The sequence below is a fragment of the Balaenoptera ricei genome, chromosome 18 (assembly GCF_028023285.1).
Source record: "Balaenoptera ricei isolate mBalRic1 chromosome 18, mBalRic1.hap2, whole genome shotgun sequence".
Taxonomy (NCBI): domain Eukaryota; kingdom Metazoa; phylum Chordata; class Mammalia; order Artiodactyla; family Balaenopteridae; genus Balaenoptera; species Balaenoptera ricei.
The window spans coordinates 72,174,789-72,196,897 of NC_082656.1; the positions used below are offsets into that span (position 1 = coordinate 72,174,789).

The following is a 22,109-nucleotide window of genomic DNA, read 5'->3' on the forward strand; positions in this document are numbered from 1 at the left end:
ACATTTTACATGTAGGTCTGTAATCAATTTTGAGTTAACTTTCCTACATGATGTATAAGATTTTTTATATAATTTTGTATAAAATGTGAAGTTTAGGACAAATTCATTTTTTACATATGAGTGTCCAAATGTTTCAACACCATTTTTGTAAAAGACTATACTTATTAGCCCATTGAATTGTCTTTGTACTTTTGTCAAAAGTCAGTTGACTGTACTTGGGTGGGTCTATTTCTGGACCATTACACTGACCAATTATGCTAAGTGAAATCTGCTAGACAGAGAAAGACAAATACTGTATGGTGTCACTTATATGGGGAACCTAAAAAGAAAAAGTTGAATCCATAGAAACAGAGAATAGAGTGATAGCTGCCAAGGAAGGAGGGAATGGTGAGGGGAGATGTTGGCCAAAGGGTATAAACTTTCAGTTTTAAGATGAATAAGTTCTAAGGATCTAAAGTACAGCATGGTGACTAATTAATACTATATTGTATACTTGAAATTTGCTAAGAGATTGGATCTTAAAATTCTCATAATTTAAAAAGGGTAACTTTGAGGTGATGAATATGTTAATTAACTTGATTGTGATAAATATTTTACAGTGTATACATATATCAAATCATCACGTTGTATACTTTAAGTATATACGATTTTGTCAATTATACCTCAATAAAACTGGAAAAATCATAAACCAAAACACCAATGCTACGATTGAGATAGGAAATGCACTAAACCTATAGATCAATTTGGGGAGGATTGACATCTTTTCTATATTAAGTTCTCTAATCAATGAAACCAACATATCTCTCCATTTATTTAGCTCTTCATTGATTTTTCATCAGCCTTTTGTAGTTTCAGCTCTCAAATCCTGTATATGTCTTATAAGATTTATAATTAGTATTTCATCACTTTTTTTGAGCTATGGTAAAAGGTATAGTTTAAAAATTTCAGTTTCCAATCATTTATTGCTAGTATATAGAAATATGTTTGTTTTGTTGTTGGCCTTGTATCCTGTAACCTTTCTAAACTCACTTATTGATTCTATGGGCTTTTTCTGTAGAGTCCTTGGGACTTGTTTATGCAATCATGCCTTCTGTGAGTTGGGATAGTTTTATTTTTTCCTTTCCAATCTAGATGCTTTTACTTATTTTTCTTGCCTCATGGCACTAGCATCCAGAAGGATTGTGAATAGGAGTGGAGTGGACAATCTAACCTGGTTCCTGATCTTAGGGGGAGAGCATTTAGACTTTTGCCTTTAAGTACAACGTTAGCTTGGATTTTTTTAGATGTACATTTTCCGAGTAAGGAAGTTCCCTTCAGTTCCTAGTTTGCTGAGAGTTGTTAAATGAATGGATGCTGAATTTCATCAAATGTTTTTTGTGCATCAATTGATATGATGATGTGGATTTTCCTCTTCAGTTTATTAAGATGATGGATTTTATTTATGATTTAAAAAACATTGAACCAGCCTTACATTCTTGAGGTAAACCACATACTCTCATTTTATATCCTTGTTATAGTTGAATTTTACTATGGGTATACATTAGTTATGTAAGAAGCTGATATAACTTAAGTTTTAAAGAAATACACATACCTGATTCCATTTTGTCCTTTTTCTGGCTTCTGGTTAAGGCCATCCTTTACCTGAGAAAGAAAACATTTTCAAATCTAACTTATCAGAATAAGTTCAGAAGGAGAGTGATATTGGCATTTATCCTAGGAGCTAAGGGCACCGTGATTACGTTTGCTGGGCTCCACCCTTCAGCCCTGGTTCACCTGAAGTTAAGATGAGCCTCTACAACTTTTCATGCTTGCTTTCTAGTGGTTCCACAGAACACTGCTCTCCAAGAATTTAGGGCAAGCCACTCAACAGTCCCCTAATTAAACACATTACCAAGAAGTCTTAAGTCCGTAACGCAGTTCTGTAGAAGCTCACTTAAACTCACCTTACAGAATACCCACAACCCCTTCATTAGGTCAACTACACCTTCATAGCTTCTTTATATGCTGAATGGAATATCCAGATGCTTATATTTTGTCATGAAATCATTTTTATTCATTTCTATTGCTTTTACCTGATGTATTCACTCTATTTTTTTAGAGACAGCTCTAATTTCCCAATTACTCAGTGCAAATTTTTTAAATGAATGCCATTAAAGATATATTTAAAACTTTATCTCAAAAAGTCTCTGAGAATGCACACAGGTACTCTGTGTGACCTGTGTACACATACACCATACCGTGCCCAGAAGGTCTTTTTAAAGTTTGTAAAATTACTATTAACCCTTCCCATCCGCCAGTCAAACCTTTACTGGAAGTCAAATGACTGTGTCCTTGAAGAAGGAAGAATTGAGGATTATCTAATATAATACTACATGGGGAGGAAAAAAAGTCACACCACTAAAAGGCCGTGTCTCCAACAGCACAGTCAAGAGTCAGCTGCAGGTGTACAGCTACTTACCACTTGGTAATTGTTTGGGGCCCAGACTAGAAGGGTATGGCGATGGCCCTGCTCAAACTTATGAGTTACTAGAGTGACTGGTGATCCAGTAGAAGAAATGTTTATACGTGTCAGATTGTCTGCATTGAAAGTCATAAATTCACTTTTCTATAATGGGGAGAAAGGAATCACAGTTAATACCAGAGCCTTGTTCTGCACTGACACTGTCGTGCATATTATTTCGCATTCCCAGGTCATGTTCATACACATCCAAAAATGCCTCGATGGGGGCTGGCATTGGTTTGTCTCAGCCTCCGCCCTAGCCCACCCCTGTGGACTGTATCCTGAAGTTGTTTAGCATTACCACAAGAATTATGATTTTCATCCAGCATTTTACTTTCATTTTATGAAGATAAGTGCTATGGAAATTATTTCTACCATTGGGCAAAGAACAGCATTGAGGAAAAGCTGGGACTTCCCAAGCATCGGGAGTCAAACGTTCTTTCTTCCTTCACGATTATTAGTTTGGCAAGATCTAAGGGAGTGGTTCTCAATGGCGGCTGACCGGGAATGTGACCAGTCAAATCAAAATTTCTGGAGTTGGGTTGCAGGCGTCAGAATTGTCAAAGCTCTCCAGACTTAAGGTTGAGAAGCTCTAATCGAGACCAATGACCGTCCATCCACAGTAGGGTTTTTCAGTCTCAGCACTGTTGGCATTTGGGGCAGATAATTCTTTGTTGAGGAGGCTGCATGTCAGTGCCTCTGGCTTCTACATAGGAGCCGCCAAGAGCACACTCCCAGCTGTGACCATCAAAAATGTCTCCAGAGATTGCCAAGTGTTCCCTGTGGGGGTTATTTCGATAGCCCCGGTGGAGAACCGTTGACCCAGAATCTTGCTATTTAAAGTGTGGTTCCACGTACCGGCAGCGGCAGTGTCACCCGAGAGCTTGTAAAAATGCAGCATTTCAGACCCACTGGTCACAAATCTGCATTTTAACAAGCTCCCCAGGTGATTCACAGACACAGTAAAGAGCACACTGGTCCAGAGTGAAGCCAAGATGAGATCAGAGATGAAGACATTTCACTTCTGGGCTCATCTTTGGATTTACACAAGAACCAAGAAGATCGGCTTCTCCAAATCCTATTTTGATAACTCAGGTCAGAAGAGGAAAAAGAAAGTTGCATTTCCTTCTACTTACTGGAGACGTCTGGTTAACTGTCACTGTCGTTCCAGGAAAAGATATAGTCATGCTGTCATTTCCTATATTCAATACTTTAATTTGGAATTCATTTCCTTTGGGGAAGACGGGAAGAGTTTTCTGAGCAAAATAAAAGAGAATTGGCAGTGAGGTCCTCAGTGCATACTGAAGATGACCTTAACCGTGGCACTGGAGTCACTCTTCCCCCGGCCGAGGAAGGTGGGCTGGCTGAGGCACACGACGCACCCACCACAAAGCCCAGGAGGCCTCCAATCCTGCACTTCATGGCGCCCATAGAAAGTGATGCTCGGACAGAACATGGAAGCAGTCAGCAAGAGGCTGCTCTCGGTCCTACCTAGCCACCTCCAGGGCAGACCTGGTCAAAGGATGCCAGGTTATGAAGCCTAATACCTGAGGGGTCCGAGTAACCATCGCCTAAATGAAGGTTGATCTTGTTGTAGCACCTGAGGTCTGCTCTCCCTCGTAACTCTAGAAGCTCAGACCTCAGCCCTGGACATGGTGCTCTAAATATCCCCTCACAATGCTTGGGAGCCTCCTGCCTCTCACCCTGCTCAGGGTTTCTGCCCTTTCCTTACAATGCCTTCTCCCAAATCCCAGTGTCACTGAAGTAATCCACGTCTACTTGAGCCCCACAATTCATTTCCCATAAAGCTAGTGATGTCCAAGAGAAAGTGAGCACACCCAAGCTCAAGGCAGCATTACTGACCACAGCCAAGAGGTGGAATGATCCAAATGTCCATCCACAGATAAATGGATAAACAAAATGTGGTATATCCATATGACAGACTATTATTCTGCCTGAAGAAGGAAGGAAATTCCGACATGTGCTACAACCTGGATGAAACTTGGTGACACCGTGCTCAGTGAAATAAGTCAGACACAAAAGGACAAATACTGTATGACTCCCCTTATCTGAGGTACAGAGAGCAGTCAAATTCAACGAGACAAAATGGAATGGTCATGGCCGGGGGTCTGGGGGGACGGGAAATGGGGAGTTGTTGTTTAATGGGTTCAGGGCTTCAGTTTTGCAAGATGAGAAGTGTTCTAGAGATTGAGGTCACAACAGTACGCATGTACCTAGTGCTACCAAACTGTACATGTAGAAATGGTTAAGAGGGCAAATTTTATGTTATACATATTTTACCACACTTAAAAATTTAAAAAGAGAGAGAGAAGGGAAGGAGGGAGGGAGGGAGAGGGACAGAGACAGAAACAGAGAAAGAGACAGAGAAAAAGAGAGACATGGGCGTGGAGGGGTGGGAAAAGGAGGGGAGGGGATGGGGGGAGAGAGAGAGACAGAGAGAATGAGAGAGATTTTACCTCTCATCTTACATACTACATAACACCCTGTGTGGATTAGCTCGGGAACCAACCATCATCAGGAATGTTAGAATACAAAAGGCATCTTCCCATGAACAATTTCCCATCACAATTTACACATTTTTGAAGGACTTTGTGAGTGACGAACCTCTTTTAACCAGATCTCCTAGGAGTTTAAATAGCAAAAGAACAAGTTCCACAAACTTCCCTCCCCTTATAAAAACTGTATTATTGGGCTTCCCTGGTGGCCCAGTGGTTGCGAATCTGCCTGCCAATGCAGGGGACACGGGTTCGAGCCCTGGTCTGGGAAGATCCCACATGCCGCGGAGCAACTAGGCCCGTGAGCCACAACTACTGAGCCTGCGCGTCTAGAGCCTGTGCTCCGCAACAAGAGAGGCCGCGACAGTGAGAGGCCCGCACACCGTGATGAAGAGTGGCCCCCGCTTGCCACAACTAGAGAAAGCCCTCGCACAGAAACGAAGACCCAACACAGCCATAAATAAATAAATAAATAAAAATTTAAAGAGAACATTATATCTTAAAAAAAAAACAAAACACTGTATTATAAATGGAAGCCCCTGTGTAACTGCCATCTAAGTTTTCTCCTAATTGAGTGCACCCTTTCGGCCCTATTCCTGGCTGCGTCCTTTGCAGTGACAAGGACCCACAGGGCACGCTGACTGAAAGGGACTGTTTTGCCCTGCAGCACATCATCCACAGCCCCAGGACTTAGTTTATCAGCAAGTCCCTGTCCTCCCTCATCCTCTCGGTCCTGGAGAAGGCCGCTCCACCAGACCCACCAAGAAAGGCCACTGGAGAATCAGAAAGCAACTCACCTCGATCTCCACCTGCACAATTGCAGCTGCCACAAAAGCCATGGAAGCCAGCAGCATCCCAACTACCATCCTCTTCAAGGAGCTGGCGGGACAAGCAACAGGGTGTCTCTCCGCCAGCCGCAGGGGAGCAAGCTGATGGTAAATCCACAAGGGAAGCACCCCTCTCCCGCCCACCTCCCCCAGACAAAACCAACTCCCCCCCAAAACACGTGGATTCCAAGCGTCTCTCTGTCTCTTATTCATGACCAGGACTAAGGAGGATAAATGTTACAGCTTCTCATTTGCATTTGGACATTTAATTTCTAGAAACTACTTTGGACCACAGTTACTATTTCTATCATCTACACATACGAGGGAGCCTTAATGAGAGGCTTTTTTCAGGGTGCCATTAATAGCACTTTTATTTTAAGGGCAAATTTTCAGAAACGTCGGCACATAGGCATCTGATTCAAAAATATTTCTTTGAACACTCCCTCACATAGGTGGTGTCATGGGAGAGGAGCCACACGTTCTTTCTCCTGAGGCTCTGGGAGCTGAGGGAGCGCAGCCCATCCGCAAAGCCCCGGGACAGATGGAGTCCGAACCCCAACCCGAGGGTCACCTACGTGAAATTGAAGCCGCATTTTGCGATCAGAGGATACACCACGGCGTCCATGATGGGAACCAGGATGACGATCAGGATGGCGTTCACGGTCTGCAGGGGAAGCGGAGAGAAGCTGTTACTGCCTCCGTGGCGGCTCTGAGCTCTGAAAGCCACTTAGATATCTTCTCTTACCTGCATCTGATCCGGCTGAATTTCCATAATTCCCTAAAAAGAGGCGGAAAATCTCATGGATAAGTTCGCACAGAGGATCAGTTGGGGGGTTGGAATGTTATAAGAGGGAAGCAAAAAGGGGGCAAAGGGGCTAAAGCAAAGGAATAGGGACCAGGGGCTGTAAAACAGCTCCAGGTCCCAGACTTACAATTTTCCCACTCATAGTTGTTGCTTGCAGTGTCCACCTGGAGCCCTTAAAAACAAATAAGTTTACTGCGTCATTTGGGAATGTGGGTTTTAAACATTTTATAAGTCAGTGCGGAGCCTTTTCCAAATCAGGAATGAGGTCCAGAATTGCTATGCGGTTTAAAGATGTTTTTCAACAACAGGCTCCTCTCCCAGCTCCATGGTGATTGTAGGTAAGAAGAAACAACTTGCATTTCTGCTGTTCAGCTAACAACATACAGCACTCCAACCACTCACGAAGAGCCTACAGAGTACCACTATGAGATAAGCTCTCCTTCATAAAGACAAAAATGTATTTCTGAGGTTTGCTGGGAAGCTGACATCACCTGCAAGGTGAAAGCATCTTCACACCCTGAGGATATTTTACGTTCACTGGGATCAAAGTTTCAGGAACATTATTACTGTTAAGAGCCTACTGTTATGTTAAAAAAAAAACACAAAAAACAAAAAAACAAGAAGGGAGTATCATTGTCATTAAAGTAAATTTTAAGAAGTAGAATGGTGATATAATGCAAATGTGAAAAAAAAATAAAAAAGAGCCTATTGTTGACAGCCTAGGTTGTCCTAAAATGTAATTCCATCAAGAGAGTGATGGAGGGGCTTCCCTGGTGGCGCAGTGGTTGAGAGAATCTGCCTGCCAATGCAGGGGACACGGGTTCGAGCCCTGGTCTGGGAAGATCCCACATGCCGCGGAGCAACTGGGCCCGTGAGCCACAACTACTGAGCCTGAGCGTCTGGAGCCTCTGCTCCGCAACAAGAGAGGCCGCGATAGTGACAGGCCCGCGCACCGCGATGAAGAGTGGCCCCCGCTCGCCGCAACTGGAGAAAGCCCTCACACAGAAACGAAGACCCAACACAGCCAAAAATAAACATAATAAATAAATAATAAATAAAAATTAAAAAAAGAGAGTGATGGATTTAAACCTGGGCAGCCTAGTTATATTCAACCTATTTTGTAAAAGATGAGGCAGGACTGTACAAGTATATGTTATATATTCCATGGAGAACTGGATATGTGAATTTTTCAACATAATCTATCATCTCTACTAGGAGAACATCATAGAAAGTCAGGAAATATGCTACCGGTTGAGTTCTTAATATAAGCCAGTCACTGATTACTTACTATACATTCTCTCTTTTGATCCTCACAGCCTTGTCCTGGGTTATTACCCTTTCAGAAGGGTTAAAGGATTACACCAAGTCACACAGATGAAAGGTGTTCAGTGCATTTCTAGTGCAAGCCTGATTCTAATAACCAGTCCCCGCCCAACATGCAAAACTTGTTCTTAAGATGTTGGTCTAAATTCCATACTTACAAATAAGGAGATTAATGTCTATACTCAGTTTTTTCCAAGAGATGGTTTACCCTTTTAATAATCCTTCCTGCACAATAAAACCATACATGTGTGTAAATTTCTTCTTAAACCCCAGTTTCTAAAAGAAAGGATAGCTTATTACTTTGGCTACTGAGCATCATGCATTGGGTTTTCTAACCCTATTTAGAAAAATTCCTAGGCACTCATCTTCCAGCTGTGGGAGAAAGAGCAGGGTGACAAGTCAATGATGTGTTCTAGTTCCTGCTCTGATAAGAATGACTTTGGCAGGCATTTCACATTTCTGGATGGTGCTTCTAGCCCAAGAATCCCATTTCAGTGTGGAAGATATCAAGTCCCTCTCAGTCTAAATATTCTGTGGATCCCATAAAAGACAATACAGCTTTTACATGCTGTATCAGGAGAGAAGCTCTGTATCCTCACTTTGACTGGCAGCAGTCCTGGATACTTGTCTTTCCCAAGGCTCATTTACTTGACCCCGCCTACTTTTCTTCATTGTTTTGTCACAGAAATGTGGATAGAACCATCTAGATCATTTAAAAAAAAAAAAGAAAAAAGAAAAGAAAGAAAGAAACCCAAGGTGATCTAACAGTTACCAAATAAATGAAAGATAAAAAAGGAACTGGAAGAGAACATTTTCAGGAGCTAAACACTAAGTAAGTACAGCTTGCTATGCGGTAATGCCCAAAGAATGTTTTGTTAATGAAGATGTACAGAAACACAGTTTCATATTACCTGCTGATCAAACAAGGCCCAGAACATGGGGAGAGGAATATACAGGAACATCACTCTTGTAACCATCTTAATTTGCGAGATCAGCCGCTCCTGCAGTTGGAGTGAGGGCGGGGACAAATCAGACATGACCTGTGCCAGAGCGCTCAGCCGGTGCTATTTTCAGCGTAGACATATTTGCATCTAGAGACAAGCTGGGAGGTGAGTAATTGGTCCAAGAACCCTATCACAGGTTTCTTTAGAAAACCCCAAATTCCTAAGGTGTTGAAAATCAGAGTGAAAACATCTTTAGGAGGTAAATTATTCAAATTTAAATGTAAATTCACTAAATGTAAATCCCACCACCATCACTTAACTCTTCCATATTCAAACTAAAGTTATGTGGTCATAATGACATATGACTAATGGCAGATTATTCCACAGGAACATCTGTGAAGAGGTAATATTGTTTCCAGATAAATTATATCCATTGTTTCTCAAGTTCTTTTCAATATAAATAAGCACTCTCACACAGAGTCTTATCTAAAATGCTAACAAAGTTTATGAAGATACGACTGATAATTCTGTCCATGTAGCCTATTTAATAATACGTGTTACGATCACTGGGGCCACTGTAGCAATAATCATCACTTACGTCGTATTTCTCGGTAGCCCAGTCCAGCCAGTGTTCCCTCTTGGGAAATCTCTTACTCCGATGCCTAATCCTATTTTTGATGGCAAACTGAAGGAAGGAAGAACAATCAAGTTTCAAAACAGAACTGATTCCTTTATCAGTGCAACACATTTCAATGAAACTCCCTTTAATGGAAGACTTACGAGAGAAGCAAAATATAAAATTGTAGACGTTAGTATAATGACGATGCTAAAGGCATAACATGCATTTATTTCAAACCTCTCACTAACTGAGAGCATTTGAGCCGGGATAAACAAAGTCACGCTGTTACTTACTACTTTACTCTCCGGGTTCTCTAGAGAGGAGCGTTCAGTAGAAATACAACACATGACACATTTGCCATTTGAGTTTTCTGGTAGCCATGTTAACAAGTAAAAGGGAAACAGGTGAAATTCATTTTAAATATATTTTATTTAACCCAACAAACCCCAAATATGGTCTTAACATGTACTCAATGTTAAAAAATTAATGAAAAAATTTACATTCTCTTTTCATACCAAGTCTTCAAAATCTAGGGTATACTTCACGCTTACGCCACATTTCAATTTGGATGCTAAATTTTTATCAAAAATGTTTGATGTGTATTTACATTGCCTAAAATTTATGCTTGAAAAACTAGACTTACACACCTAAGTTGCTTCAAACATATTTAAAAGCTGTCCAATAACTGAATTGAGTACTGGTTTTGAAATTTAAGAGAACCCACTACATAGAAATACGTGTATAAGAAATTACATAATTTAAATTAATTTAAGTGAAATCCAATTTAAAATTCTGTTCCCCAGTTGCACTTGCCACATTTCAAATGTTCAATAGCCACACGTGGCTAGTGGCTACCATACTGGATGGTGAAGGCCTATTATAATGTATTACAGTCACACGAAGGAGAGGGACAACTCACTACATAGAAACAGAATTAGAAGAAAATAAAGATTATAGTTGAACATATTTTAAAACATGGTAACACTGATCCAAAAAACATACCTACCTACCACTACCCATTACAAATCAGAGGCTTCCAAGATTCCTTTTTTGTAAGATGCCTTTAGGAAAGCAAAGTGCATTCACAGTGATGTAACAGCAGGAGAAGGCAATGGTGATGCCAGCTGGGGACATGCATATGACTTTGTGACTTAAAAGCAATAACTCAAAGCTACGAGATGACTTAGGATGCTGGGAAATAACAATATCATTCTCATGACTAAATAGCTCGAAGTTGTTCTTTTGGCATTGGGACTAAGTCATCAATTACCTGGGAAGAAAGAACTTAGAGATCACTGGAATTGGATCATTCCTATTAGACTGGAAAAAGCTTTTTGGTGGGAATAGTTCCAATGTTAGAGGAAAGTATAGGAGGAAAAGGGAATAGCAGCGAGGCGGGAGAAATTTTGACTTTGATAAAGCATACATGTATAGTTTAACACAGTAACACCAGGAAAAGGGGAAAGTAAGTGACTAAAGTTATCTTAAGGCTGCCTTTACATCCAAAAGATTATCCACACTTAAAAAAAATAAATGAGTGACACATTACTCCCTGATTATACAATGTAGATATTCCTAAAAAAAAAAAAAAAATGGGTAGCACATTTGAGAATAAAGTTATTTGACTCCATTATTTAAAAATTCCTACACTCAATATTTACTTCCTGCCTTAAAATGTGCCTGTGTGGACACATACCGTGTAGATGCACATGGAAGAAACCATATTCCTCATGTTCCTATTTGGTGAAGTAGTCTTGGAAACAAGACTTCTGATGGCTGCATAGTATGATATAGATGTACTATAAGTTAAACACTGTTCTATTTTCAGCAACTTGCTGGACTTCAATTTTTGTCATAAATTTTTTTCTAAGTATTACACACATTGATAATCTTTTAATGTGAAGCTGTGTTCATTTTTAAAAGTTATTTTCTTGGCCTTAGTTCCTGCAAGTAGGACTACTGACACTTTCCACACTTCAGACTCTGGATATACACTATGAAACCAGACCTCTCCATTTTTGTTTCACTGCTCCCTGACAAACATCAGATGTTGTCTGTCATTCTGAGAGGTAAAGAGTCCCTTTGATTTGTTTTTCTTTCACCACTGATCTTATTTTATAAGTTTGATAGCCATTTCCATCCCTCCCTTTTTGAGTTCTGTTTGTGTCCTTTTCCATTTGGTGAGTTTTATAAGAAACTTCAATTTATCAAAAAAGGAAAGAACACGAACAAAATGTCTAAAGGAAAGTCAAAGATTCATTGAATTTTAATTTAAAGGAGGTAGAAGGCTCTGGGGTAACTAAATGTGATTGAGAGAGAGGAATACTGAAATACTTACCCCAACACAGCTGGCGACTTTAGCCATGACATTACCCTGGGGCTGGACATTCTTGTACATTCCACTGCCAATGACAAATACAACTGGGGAGGGCAAAAGAAGATAAGTCAACAGGGAGTTTGACAGAACTATCTGTGAACTAGAATATGTGTTTTTATTTGAGTTACAACCTTGTTTTGGAAATACCGGGATTACTCATAGAGTGGGTTTACCTCCCTCTCTCCTGGTTTCCAAAGTGCTTTTGATTCTAATAATCACAGCAGCTTCTGAGAAATATTATATTGTGTTCTCATATACGAACATTGAAGCCTAATACTATCTCCTTCCCAGAACTTGGGGCAGCTTGCAGACACTAGGTAGAGCTATTTGAGCACAAGTTCTATCCCTCTTTACAGGGCTAAATGCTTTCACAAAGCAGATTAATGCATTATTCTACAAATACATAGAACACAACTTTAATTTTCTGGCTGCAATAGCAAGAGAAAGTTTCTTCTGTTTTTTAAATCTTCAGACAAAAATAGGAATTAATCTGTTGAAACTTCTAGTTAATCACATATGGCAGAATTTATTCTGTGGTCATGGTACAGAAACAGTTACCATTAATTGCATGTGCAGTTACAGTTTTACAAAAAGTTAAAAGTTCTCTTTCAATGAGGCCATTCTTCCATGGACCTTCTTAGAAAATGCATAATACTGTGAAAATAACTTAGGGGAAAAAAAAGCCTTTCTGCAAGAGACTCTGAAAACCACAATCCCTATGCTGGGATTTCTGATTATCCAATACCACAATTCAGTAATTTTAAAACATCGATGAATTGTTTGACTTCTACTTGTTTTCCTCAATTTAAGAAGGCTTGAAGTTTTGACAAGTGCCAACTCTCAAGCATATCTCCAAGTATGTGCCTGGATTGTAGATGTTCTTTATAGTTAAAGGAAGAGAAGTTTACTTGTATTCTCACCCAATGCTAATTTCCCTCAATCCAGACATGGAATACCCAGTTGAGTATTCCATTTGAGTTTACCTCTTTTTGCCAACCAATATTTTAATCTTTAAGCTTCTGATTAACTAATGAACTTGTTCAAGCATAGCATTGTTGCCGATAGGAACTTCTAGAGATGGTGGTAAGGCATGGGATTTGGCCTCTTCTCAAATTCATTATAAGAAAAAGCATAATCTTTGATGTAAGGATGACTCATAGAGACGAAAAGAGAATTTACCTGATGCCAATTTAACACAGCATCTGGCATAAAACAATAGTTTTTGAAAACCTATCTCTTTACCCAGAATTAGAGGAGAGACGGCATATACGAGCCTTCTAGGGGAGAGTGGCAATATTTAAACAATTACAGAAGAAAATGGATGTTAAAAAGGGGGCGAATCCTGAGCTTTCACCTAAGTGTAAGGATAAAGCTAAATTACTACAACATGAGCAAAAGAGATGAAATAAGGGCATACTCAATACTATTAAAAACTGGTAAAAAAAAAAAATCAGAGAATGTGATAGTGCTGACTGCTACCTCATCTGAGAGGGAGGAGATGCTATGAAGGCTTGAGACAGTTATTGGGTTCTGTTTCCTTCTTTTGCTTCTGTTGTAGATTGAACTGTGTTCTCCCCAAAAGATGTTGAAGTCCCCGTCCCCAGGACCTCAGAATGTTACCTCATTTGGAAATACAATCTTTGCAGATGATCAAATTAAGAAGAAGTCATTAGGGTGGGTCCTACTTCAAAATGACTGGTGTCCTTATCAAAAGGGGAAATTTGGACACAGATGCACGCACAGGAGGAAGGCCATGGACAGAGTGAAGTTATACTGCCACAAGCCAGGGAACTATTAGAGGTAGCAGGGAAGCCTGGAAGAGATTCTTCCCTAGGGCCTTCAGAGGGAGTATGGCCCTGCTGACATATTGATCTTGGACTTCCAGCCTCCAGAACTGTAAGACAATTAATAAATTTCTATTGTTTAAGCTACTCAGTCTGTGATATTTTGTTATGGCAGCCCAAGGAAATGAAGACACCCACCATCTTTTAAACTGGACTATCCCTTATAGAAAACTTCTTCAGACCTCCTAAAAAGCCAATGCCAAGAACTTATGTGCAAATGACTATACACATATATTCCTCCCAGAGGGGAGACAGTCTTGTAGAAACATTTAGAGATGATACATTATGGAAAACTAGATGTTCACTGGAAATATTTAAGGGACAATTGGACCAGGTTGCCATGTCTTCAGGCAAGTTGTAGATGAGCACATGTTGATAAGAACAAAAGCTTTCAGCCATGGGTTCACCTAGTCTAGCAGATTCTATCACCTTCTTCTTAATCTGCCTAAATAGTTTCAAACCTTTAAATGTCCAACTCAATTGATCCCTTTTCCTCTAGACTCTTTTTTGATCCTACTTTCTCTGAAACAATATGCCAACTCTACTTTCTTTGAATTCTCAGAGTATGTTTAACATGGGATGGCAATTCTTTGTATTACTTACTATTACAATTTGTTACATGAACTTTTAAAAACTGGTCACAACAATTAATATGAGGGCCTGACCTGATCATAGGACTGTATTAATTCAACTGATTTCTACTTACTCAGAGATACAGCCATAAGGGCAGCAGGAACCCCAAACGCCAATGGGTAACAAGATTGTTTACTGTGAATTCCACATACTTGAACTGGGGAGAAATGACAAGATTAAAATTCATTATGGCAATGGTAATACTCATCTATTTCCCAGTTTTGTAAATCCCTAACTGGTTCTTACATATTGTTTTCACTTAATGTTCTAGACTTATCCATTTGTCTTACTGATGTCATCATTGCAGTAGACTGATGTCTACTACAAGGCTGAGCAAACGGCTTTGTAGTAGAAAGAGCAGGAGATGGAGGCGGGTTCTAACCTTAGCCACTAAATAGATGTCTGATACCAGCTAAGCCAAAATCAGTGGGAACCCTCATGTTCTGTGGACTTACTTAGCGGGAGAGATGAAAATGACCTAGACACAATAATGTGAAGAAAGTGGGACTCAGAAAGTAAAATCAAAGGGCCCTGGAAAATCAGGATTATATGTCCCTGAATTCATGCCAATTAGAAAACAATTAGATGACCCAGGGTAGGGGTCAATAAACTTTTTTGTGAAGAGCCAGAGAGTAAATCTTTTAGGCTGTGGACCTGTCCTAACTACTCAGCCCTGCCTCTGTAGGTGAAAGCAGCCATAGACAATACACACATGGATGGTCTTGTCCAGATTTCTGGATTTGGCCTGTGGGCCATAGTCTCCTAACTCCTGTCTGAAGATCTATTTTAGCTCTGAAATCCTAGGGTTGGTAGGGAAAAAATTAAGACTCTTGGAAGGGGCAACAGAAATTACTGGAAATCCTTTCAATGGAGTTCTGGAGCCTCCAGGAATCATCTGATCCTAAAGGGGTTTGTCTTTGTTTTTGACCAACTGTTTCACAGTTCTGCAGAGAAAGAAGTTAACTAGGCAGAAAACTATAGTCATGCAAATGTTTCCTGTTCGTTACTGTACAAATGATTCCTATTCACAGCAATGTAAAATAATCCCCCCACCCAGTAAAGAACATAAATCTCTGTTAGTCAAATCCTTATTTGAACTGATTGTAGCAGCTTTCCAGTTCCCTCATTAACTAATAAGTTACATAAAATCTGTCATGCTGATGTTATACCTGTATGAGAGCCATGATTTTCCCTTAAAAACTATCCTATTACACATTTTCTAATTCAAATATGCACAGCACATATTCTAGTAGAACCTGGAGGCAGGGGAGGTTAGGGGGTGAGAAAACATAATATAAGAATAAAAGCTAGTAAATTTTCATACAAAGCAAGTTGGAATGGGGTTTAAGTGTCATCTTCAAAGCGCTACTACAGGCAGAAGTACATAAACTCCATAAATTATCTTCTTTCATGGTTTATTCTGACTCGAGGTGTGGACACCACAGTCCTGTTTTGGTCTAATTTGTCCCCAAATATTCCCTTCCACATGGGAAATTCATAAACCCTCAGTGGAGTGCTGACAAGCACAAAAATATGAGCTGATGATAGATGCTGTCCCATTCTCTTCCTTGGGGGCAGTTCTTTTAGAAATAACTGAGATGATGGGAAAGCAAAGAATAAAACCTTGCCTGCTAAATTCTTCCTGACTCACTGAACATCATTGGGGAGCAAAGCTTGAAGGCAAAAATGTCAACTATGGCCCACCTGGTGTGGTTTCCAAACAGCCTCTCTTGTCTTATATCTTACCATGAGTAAGGACTTTGCATTAACAATAATTTAGAAAAATCGATTGTTATGCTAAGGACGGTTTAAATTTTTCAGGGGTCACGGGGATAAGGGATTCAGATAAGATTAGGAGTTAAATCTTGAAAGAAAAGTAGCTGGCATTCCAGATTTCACTGTATCCTCTAGGATGTATGTGACAGCCGAGGCATCGTGGGAGAATTGAGGGACAGGACAAACCAACAAGGACTCAACCTTTTCACCTGACTTCTCTTCACAATTAAAAAAAGAAAAACCAAGGTCCACTTCAGATATTTTTTACCTCTGAGCATGGGAGTGATGATAGTAGACAGCAAACTTCCAGCATTAATGGCCAAATAAAAGATGGAAAAAAATCTGTTTCTTTGCTTTTCCTGTAATAAAAAAGGATAAGGTAGGATGACTTTGGCTATACAGTAACGGATCAACTGTAGCCGATGATCTGACTTGACTTTGAACTTAGCTTTGGTCAGTGTCTTACTTTCACGTGTACTTGAACAGCCTCCAATGGAGAATACACTTTGACCGTGGAATTTGATTCCTGGGTGTTTATAATCACTTACATGGTTTCTGTGGAGATGCATGCTCTCACCTGACCCTCTTCAAACTGATCTCCACCAAATGCAGACACACAAGGCTTTATCCCTCCGGTACCCAGAGCTATCAGGGCCAGGCCAACCATGGACAGTGCCCTAGGGAAAGAGGTGAGTATTGCTGAAATGTGAGATCCTTAAAAGCATCGGCCTCCCTTTCCCCTAATTTCCCTAAGAGGACCAGGCACACAGAGAAGGGATTCAACCCGTATGAGAAGATAATTCACAGAAATGCAGTCTTGACAGCTGAATGAAACTTGAACTCAAGGGCCTTCAAATTCATACTTTTATCTAATAATTTACCATCTAGAAAATTTAAAGAAATGGCTTGAATACGGAACAAAGATTTATGTATGGAGTTCTTTTGTAGCCTTATGATTTTTAGCAAAAGAATGGGTAAGTGGGGCTTCCCTGGTGGCGCAGTGGTTGAGAATCTGCCTGCCAATGCAGGGGACACGGGTTCGAGCCCTGGTCTGGGAAGATCCCACATGCCGCGGAGCAGCTAAGCCCGTGAGCCACAACTACTGAGCCTGCGTGTCTGGAGCCTGTGCTCCGCAACAAGAGAGGCCGCGATAGTGAGAGGCTCGCGCACCGCTATGAAGAGTGGCCCCCGCTCGCCGCAACTAGAGAAAGCCCTCGCACAGAAACGAAGACCCAACACAGCTAAAAATAATAAATAAATAATAAATAAATAAATTTATTTAAAAAAAAGTGTACACTTTAAAAAAAAAAAGAAAAAGAATGGGTAAGTGAAATTTTAAGCATTGTCTCTGGTACAGTCATAATAGACTAATAATAGTCATTAAAAGACATTAGAAAACATGATTTAATTGCAAAGCAGAATAGCAGGTTATGTAGTAGGATCTTAACTTGTTTACAAAGTACAGAAGACTGAAACAAGTAGAGCAAAATGTTTATTATTATAACTTTTTAGAATAAAAAAGATTATTTATAATAATAAAAGGGATTAAAGAGTATTTTTTAAATTTACTTTTGTGTTTTCCAAGTTATCTGTGTTTTATCTCCTGAACTGAAGAAAGCACTCACAGAATTTACCAACCCTCATTTTGTAGTTTTGTTAGATTTACAATAGGTTACTACAAATTTCAGGTTTTATAAGTGTTTATTCCATATCTTCTTGATTGCCAATATTGTTTTAAAATGCTACAAAAATATTTTATGAAACAGATAAAGTCAAGGAAGATACTGCACAAAGAAAGAATTCTTTAAAAAATCATGCCCATCTTCCTAGATTAACCGGCAGAAGCACCTCTTTCACCTTGCTTGTCTCTTACAACAACTTGTGTTTGGTGGTGTCACTCTGAGCATCTTAAAGGACAACGAAAATGTGGCCAATTGAATATTATATACCATGCACTCCCGTGAGGCTTGTAGGCAGGTTTCAGTACTCACCCCATGAAATAAAATAAGTCACTAAGCTTTCCTGAGTACCTACTGCTTGCCGGGAAGTGTTCTAGGTGCCCTACCTGGGTTAACGCACCGGCAGGTACTATTACAAATGAGGACACCTGGGCACAGAGGTTAAGAAACTTGTTGAAGATCAATAGTAGTAAGAGGCACAGGCAGAACTTGAACCCATACAGTCTGGCTCCAAAGTCCATGTTCTTAATTGATATTGCAGATTAGAAAATTGAGGTGTGGAGGAGATAAGTTGGCCTAGGTCCTACAGCTCCTCTGTGGGACTCAGATCCTGGAAATCTGAGCTGTGGATTATACCCTACTTATACCCACTCCCCTCCACCTACACAGTTCCCTGGGGGCACCACGGGTTCACATCCAGGGACCTAGCCTGGATGGCAATCTGACTGACTAACAAACCAGAAACACAGATACTGCAGATACTAATTTGAATTTCAATAATATTTTCCCAACCCATTAGATGGTTTACTCATAGATCGAGGAATCGAAGCAAAAGAACAGGAAACGAAATAAATCTTTACAACTTGTCTGCTAAGCCAGACTGCCATGAAGGGAAATTCATCTCACAGAGAAGCAGTTGTCAATAGCACTGTTCATCAAGAAAGCAGAACATAGGGCTAGAAAAAATATTTATGAAACTGAATTACTGAAAAATGAGCAGAAATGTGGTACAAGACAGAAAATCAAAGGTACAGAGTCTTGAGGAAACCTGGGGCAATTGAGGATCAAGGTCTGTGGGAGTTAATGTCCCTCTAGGGAAGATCGAGATTAATACAAACATCCTGTGCACTGACCATGCCTCATGGGAGATGCACCCAAGACACCAAGCCTTCAAGTGAGCAATGACTCCAGACAACTGTTAGGATGGTGACATACTGAGGACCCAACTCTGAGTCAGTTAAACACCTTTCTCTGCACTGATGAGGGAGGAAAGGTTTCCTTACACTTATGGTGAAGGTTCAAGGAAAACGATTAAAAATTAGAGCACCAAAGGGGGGAGGGATAAATTAGGAGTTTGGGATCAGCAGATACCAACTACTATACATAAAATAGATAAACAACAAGGTCCTACTGTACAGCACAGAGAACTATATTCAATATCTTGTAATAAACCATAATGGAAAAGAATATGAAAAAGAATATATATATGTATAACTGAGTCACTTTGCTGCACATCAGAAACTAACACATTGTAAATCAACTACACTTCAATAAAAAAAAAATTTTTTTTTAAATTAGAGCACCAAACAAGCAACTAGTGAGAGGATGGGGTAGGGCCGCAGTTAACATCAACTCACACGTGCACAGAAATGTTGTCAGGGATTCCATCGTGGTTGAAGTCCGTGAGGTCATTAATTGAGCTCACAGCGATGACTACTTGTCCAATGGTGTAGACAATGGACAGCGACACAATTGTCCTGTGTAAAAAGAGGTCAAGAGAATCCAAGTTAATTGTACAAAAGCCATACACTTCCTACGCCAGTGCAAAAAGGCCTCTGCTTCCAACTTTCAAAAGCCCAGTCACGATTCTCCTTGTTTCTCAAACTGGGACGATAACCTGATAAACCTTTACAAGGCTGCCTGCTGAAGAATTCGGTCCTCAGCATGTAAGCACTGAGCAAAGTTTTGGCTGCGGGAACCTGGGGAGGCAGAAGATCTGTTCTTTCTTTCAACTATTTGAAAGACTCAGTGTCTATTGTTACCTAACTGCTGAAATGAGGACCTGTATCTTTAAACAGTCAGAGAGATTTATCTTGCACCTGGTAACAATATTTGGGCAGGAGTGGTCCATTGGTTACTTTTGAATTATACTGAGTAATTTTGAGATAGTGAATATTCCTGCCTCTGCCCATGTCATGCATTTGACCTGGAAGAGCCTTTACTTCCTTCTGTGTTAAGTCCAAGGAAATGTCCCAATGACTCACCCCCTGCCCCCGCATCGAGCCCACTCCTGGAGCTCTTCCTGCAGGACTGGTTGAGCACCCTGTGCTTGTGGTCCAGCAGTTTGAGCCTTTCAGCAGCTGCGTTGTTTTGAGGGAGATTTTTTGTTCTCCCAGCCCTTAATTTCTCACGCATCATTAACAACAGATGCTATCCCTACTATTATTTCAAGATGCGACAAAGATGTTATAAGTGTTTAGAGGAGGAAAAAAATATTCCTACCGATGCTACTTGCAATCACCCTGCCGAATGCCAGGCACTGTGCTGAACTCTGGCAATACGAGGATGAGTGGAAACAGGGCCTGGGACTCTCTCCTGAGAGTTTTACATTCCCTGATTCTTCGTTCCCCTAGCCCACCCTCCCAAACCCCAAAGCTTATCATTACTTGTTGGCTTGCTCGTTAACAAGAAAGCTGCTGCGACTCACTTGAACTTCCCCAGCCAGGAGTCGGCAATGAGAGCTCCGAGAACGGGCGTCATGTAGCAAAGAGCCACAAACGTGTGATAGATGGCGGTGCCCACATTGTCGTTCCAGCCGAGGAAACGTTGAAAGTACAGAATCAGGATCGCTTTTTGCCGAGGGTGGTGGAGGAGGAGAGGGCAACAAAGTTAGCAGTGGCTACGGTGACTCAGGCTCTTCACTGACGGGGGGGCGGGGAGAGTGTTGAAGAGTTACCTCTCATTCCATAGTAGGAAAATCTTTCACAGAACTCATTGATCACGATGAAGAAGATGCTCAAGGGATAACCAAAGCAATTCTGGCAAAGAGAAACAGTTTGCGTTTGAAACAAACTCCTTGCTGGTCCATGTTCGCCAACGAGGGCTAACGGCACGGAAAGTAGCGGATGCGTGTTTGGTAACTTATCAGAGGCACTCCAGAGGTGGAATCAAGAATTAAAAAGTTTTAGTGAGGTGGATGGAGTTAGAGTCTGTCATACAGAGTGAAGTAAGTCAGAAAGAGAAAAACAAATACAGTATGCTAACACATATATATGGAATCTAAGGGGAAAAAAAAAAGGTCATGAAGAACCTAGTAGCAAGATGGGAATAAAGACACAGACCTACTAGAGAATGGACTTGAGGATATGGGGAGGGGGAAGGGTAAGCTGTGACAAAGTGAGAGAGTGGCATGGACATATATACACTACCAAACGTAAAATAGATAGCTAGTGGGAAGCAACCGCATAGCACAGGGAGATCAGCTCGGTGCTGTGTGACCACCTAGAGGGGTGGGATAGGGAGGGTGGGAGGGAGGGAGATGCAAGAGGGAAGAGCTATGGGAACATATGTATATGTATAACTGACTCACTTTGTTATAAAGCAGAAACTAACACACCATTGTAAAGCAATTATACGCCAATAAAGATGTTAAAAAAAAGAAAATAAACACAAATAAAATGATAAACACACACACACACACACACACACACACACAAAAAGTTTTATTCCCTTACACTCTACATAGAGACAACAATGAAATGAAGATTTTCTTGTTTTATAGTTTTACTGTTAGTCTGAGAAAAGCTAGACAGGCAGACCTCAGAGATATTGTGGGTTTGGTTCCAGACCATCACAATAAAGCAATAATTGCAATAAAACAAGTCATACAAAGTTTTGGGTTTCCCAGTGCATATGAAAGTTACATTTACACTATACTGTGGTCTGTTAAGTGTGCAATAGCATTATGTCTAAAAAAATAAGGTACATACCTTAATTTAAGAATGCTTTGTTGCTGAAAAATGCTAACCATCATCTGACAACACAGGGTTGCCACAAACCTTCAATCTGTACAGAAACACAGTCTCTGGGAAGCACAATAAAACGAGGTATGCCTGTACACAGCATTTCCTAAAGAGAAGAAATGTCACACAGGAACTCAGGATGGTCCCCTCATTGGTGTGAAATGCATGAGGTGCATTTGTTAAGCGAATAAAGCACAGCTGTGAACATTTACGGGCAAAACAGGTTGTAAAGTTTACATCATGA

General features: G+C 40.5%; 1 protein-coding gene across 1 annotated transcript in view; it reads right to left on the reverse strand.

The window, feature by feature from the left end:
- Positions 1–22,109, reverse strand: part of SLC15A1 (solute carrier family 15 member 1) — a 50,041-nt gene that overhangs the window by 12,076 nt on the left and 15,856 nt on the right. The window contains exons 3-18 of the mRNA XM_059902597.1: positions 20,800–20,881; positions 20,551–20,692; positions 19,481–19,600; positions 16,742–16,841; positions 16,433–16,523; positions 14,462–14,545; positions 11,873–11,955; positions 9,514–9,600; positions 8,883–8,972; positions 6,776–6,820; positions 6,589–6,621; positions 6,419–6,507; positions 5,814–5,895; positions 3,637–3,756; positions 2,459–2,605; positions 1,592–1,641 (exon numbers count right to left, since the gene is read on the reverse strand). Coding sequence (XP_059758580.1) covers positions 1,592–1,641; positions 2,459–2,605; positions 3,637–3,756; positions 5,814–5,895; positions 6,419–6,507; positions 6,589–6,621; positions 6,776–6,820; positions 8,883–8,972; positions 9,514–9,600; positions 11,873–11,955; positions 14,462–14,545; positions 16,433–16,523; positions 16,742–16,841; positions 19,481–19,600; positions 20,551–20,692; positions 20,800–20,881 — 1,445 coding nt within the window. The remainder of the gene's footprint in view (positions 1–1,591; positions 1,642–2,458; positions 2,606–3,636; positions 3,757–5,813; positions 5,896–6,418; positions 6,508–6,588; positions 6,622–6,775; positions 6,821–8,882; positions 8,973–9,513; positions 9,601–11,872; positions 11,956–14,461; positions 14,546–16,432; positions 16,524–16,741; positions 16,842–19,480; positions 19,601–20,550; positions 20,693–20,799; positions 20,882–22,109) is intronic.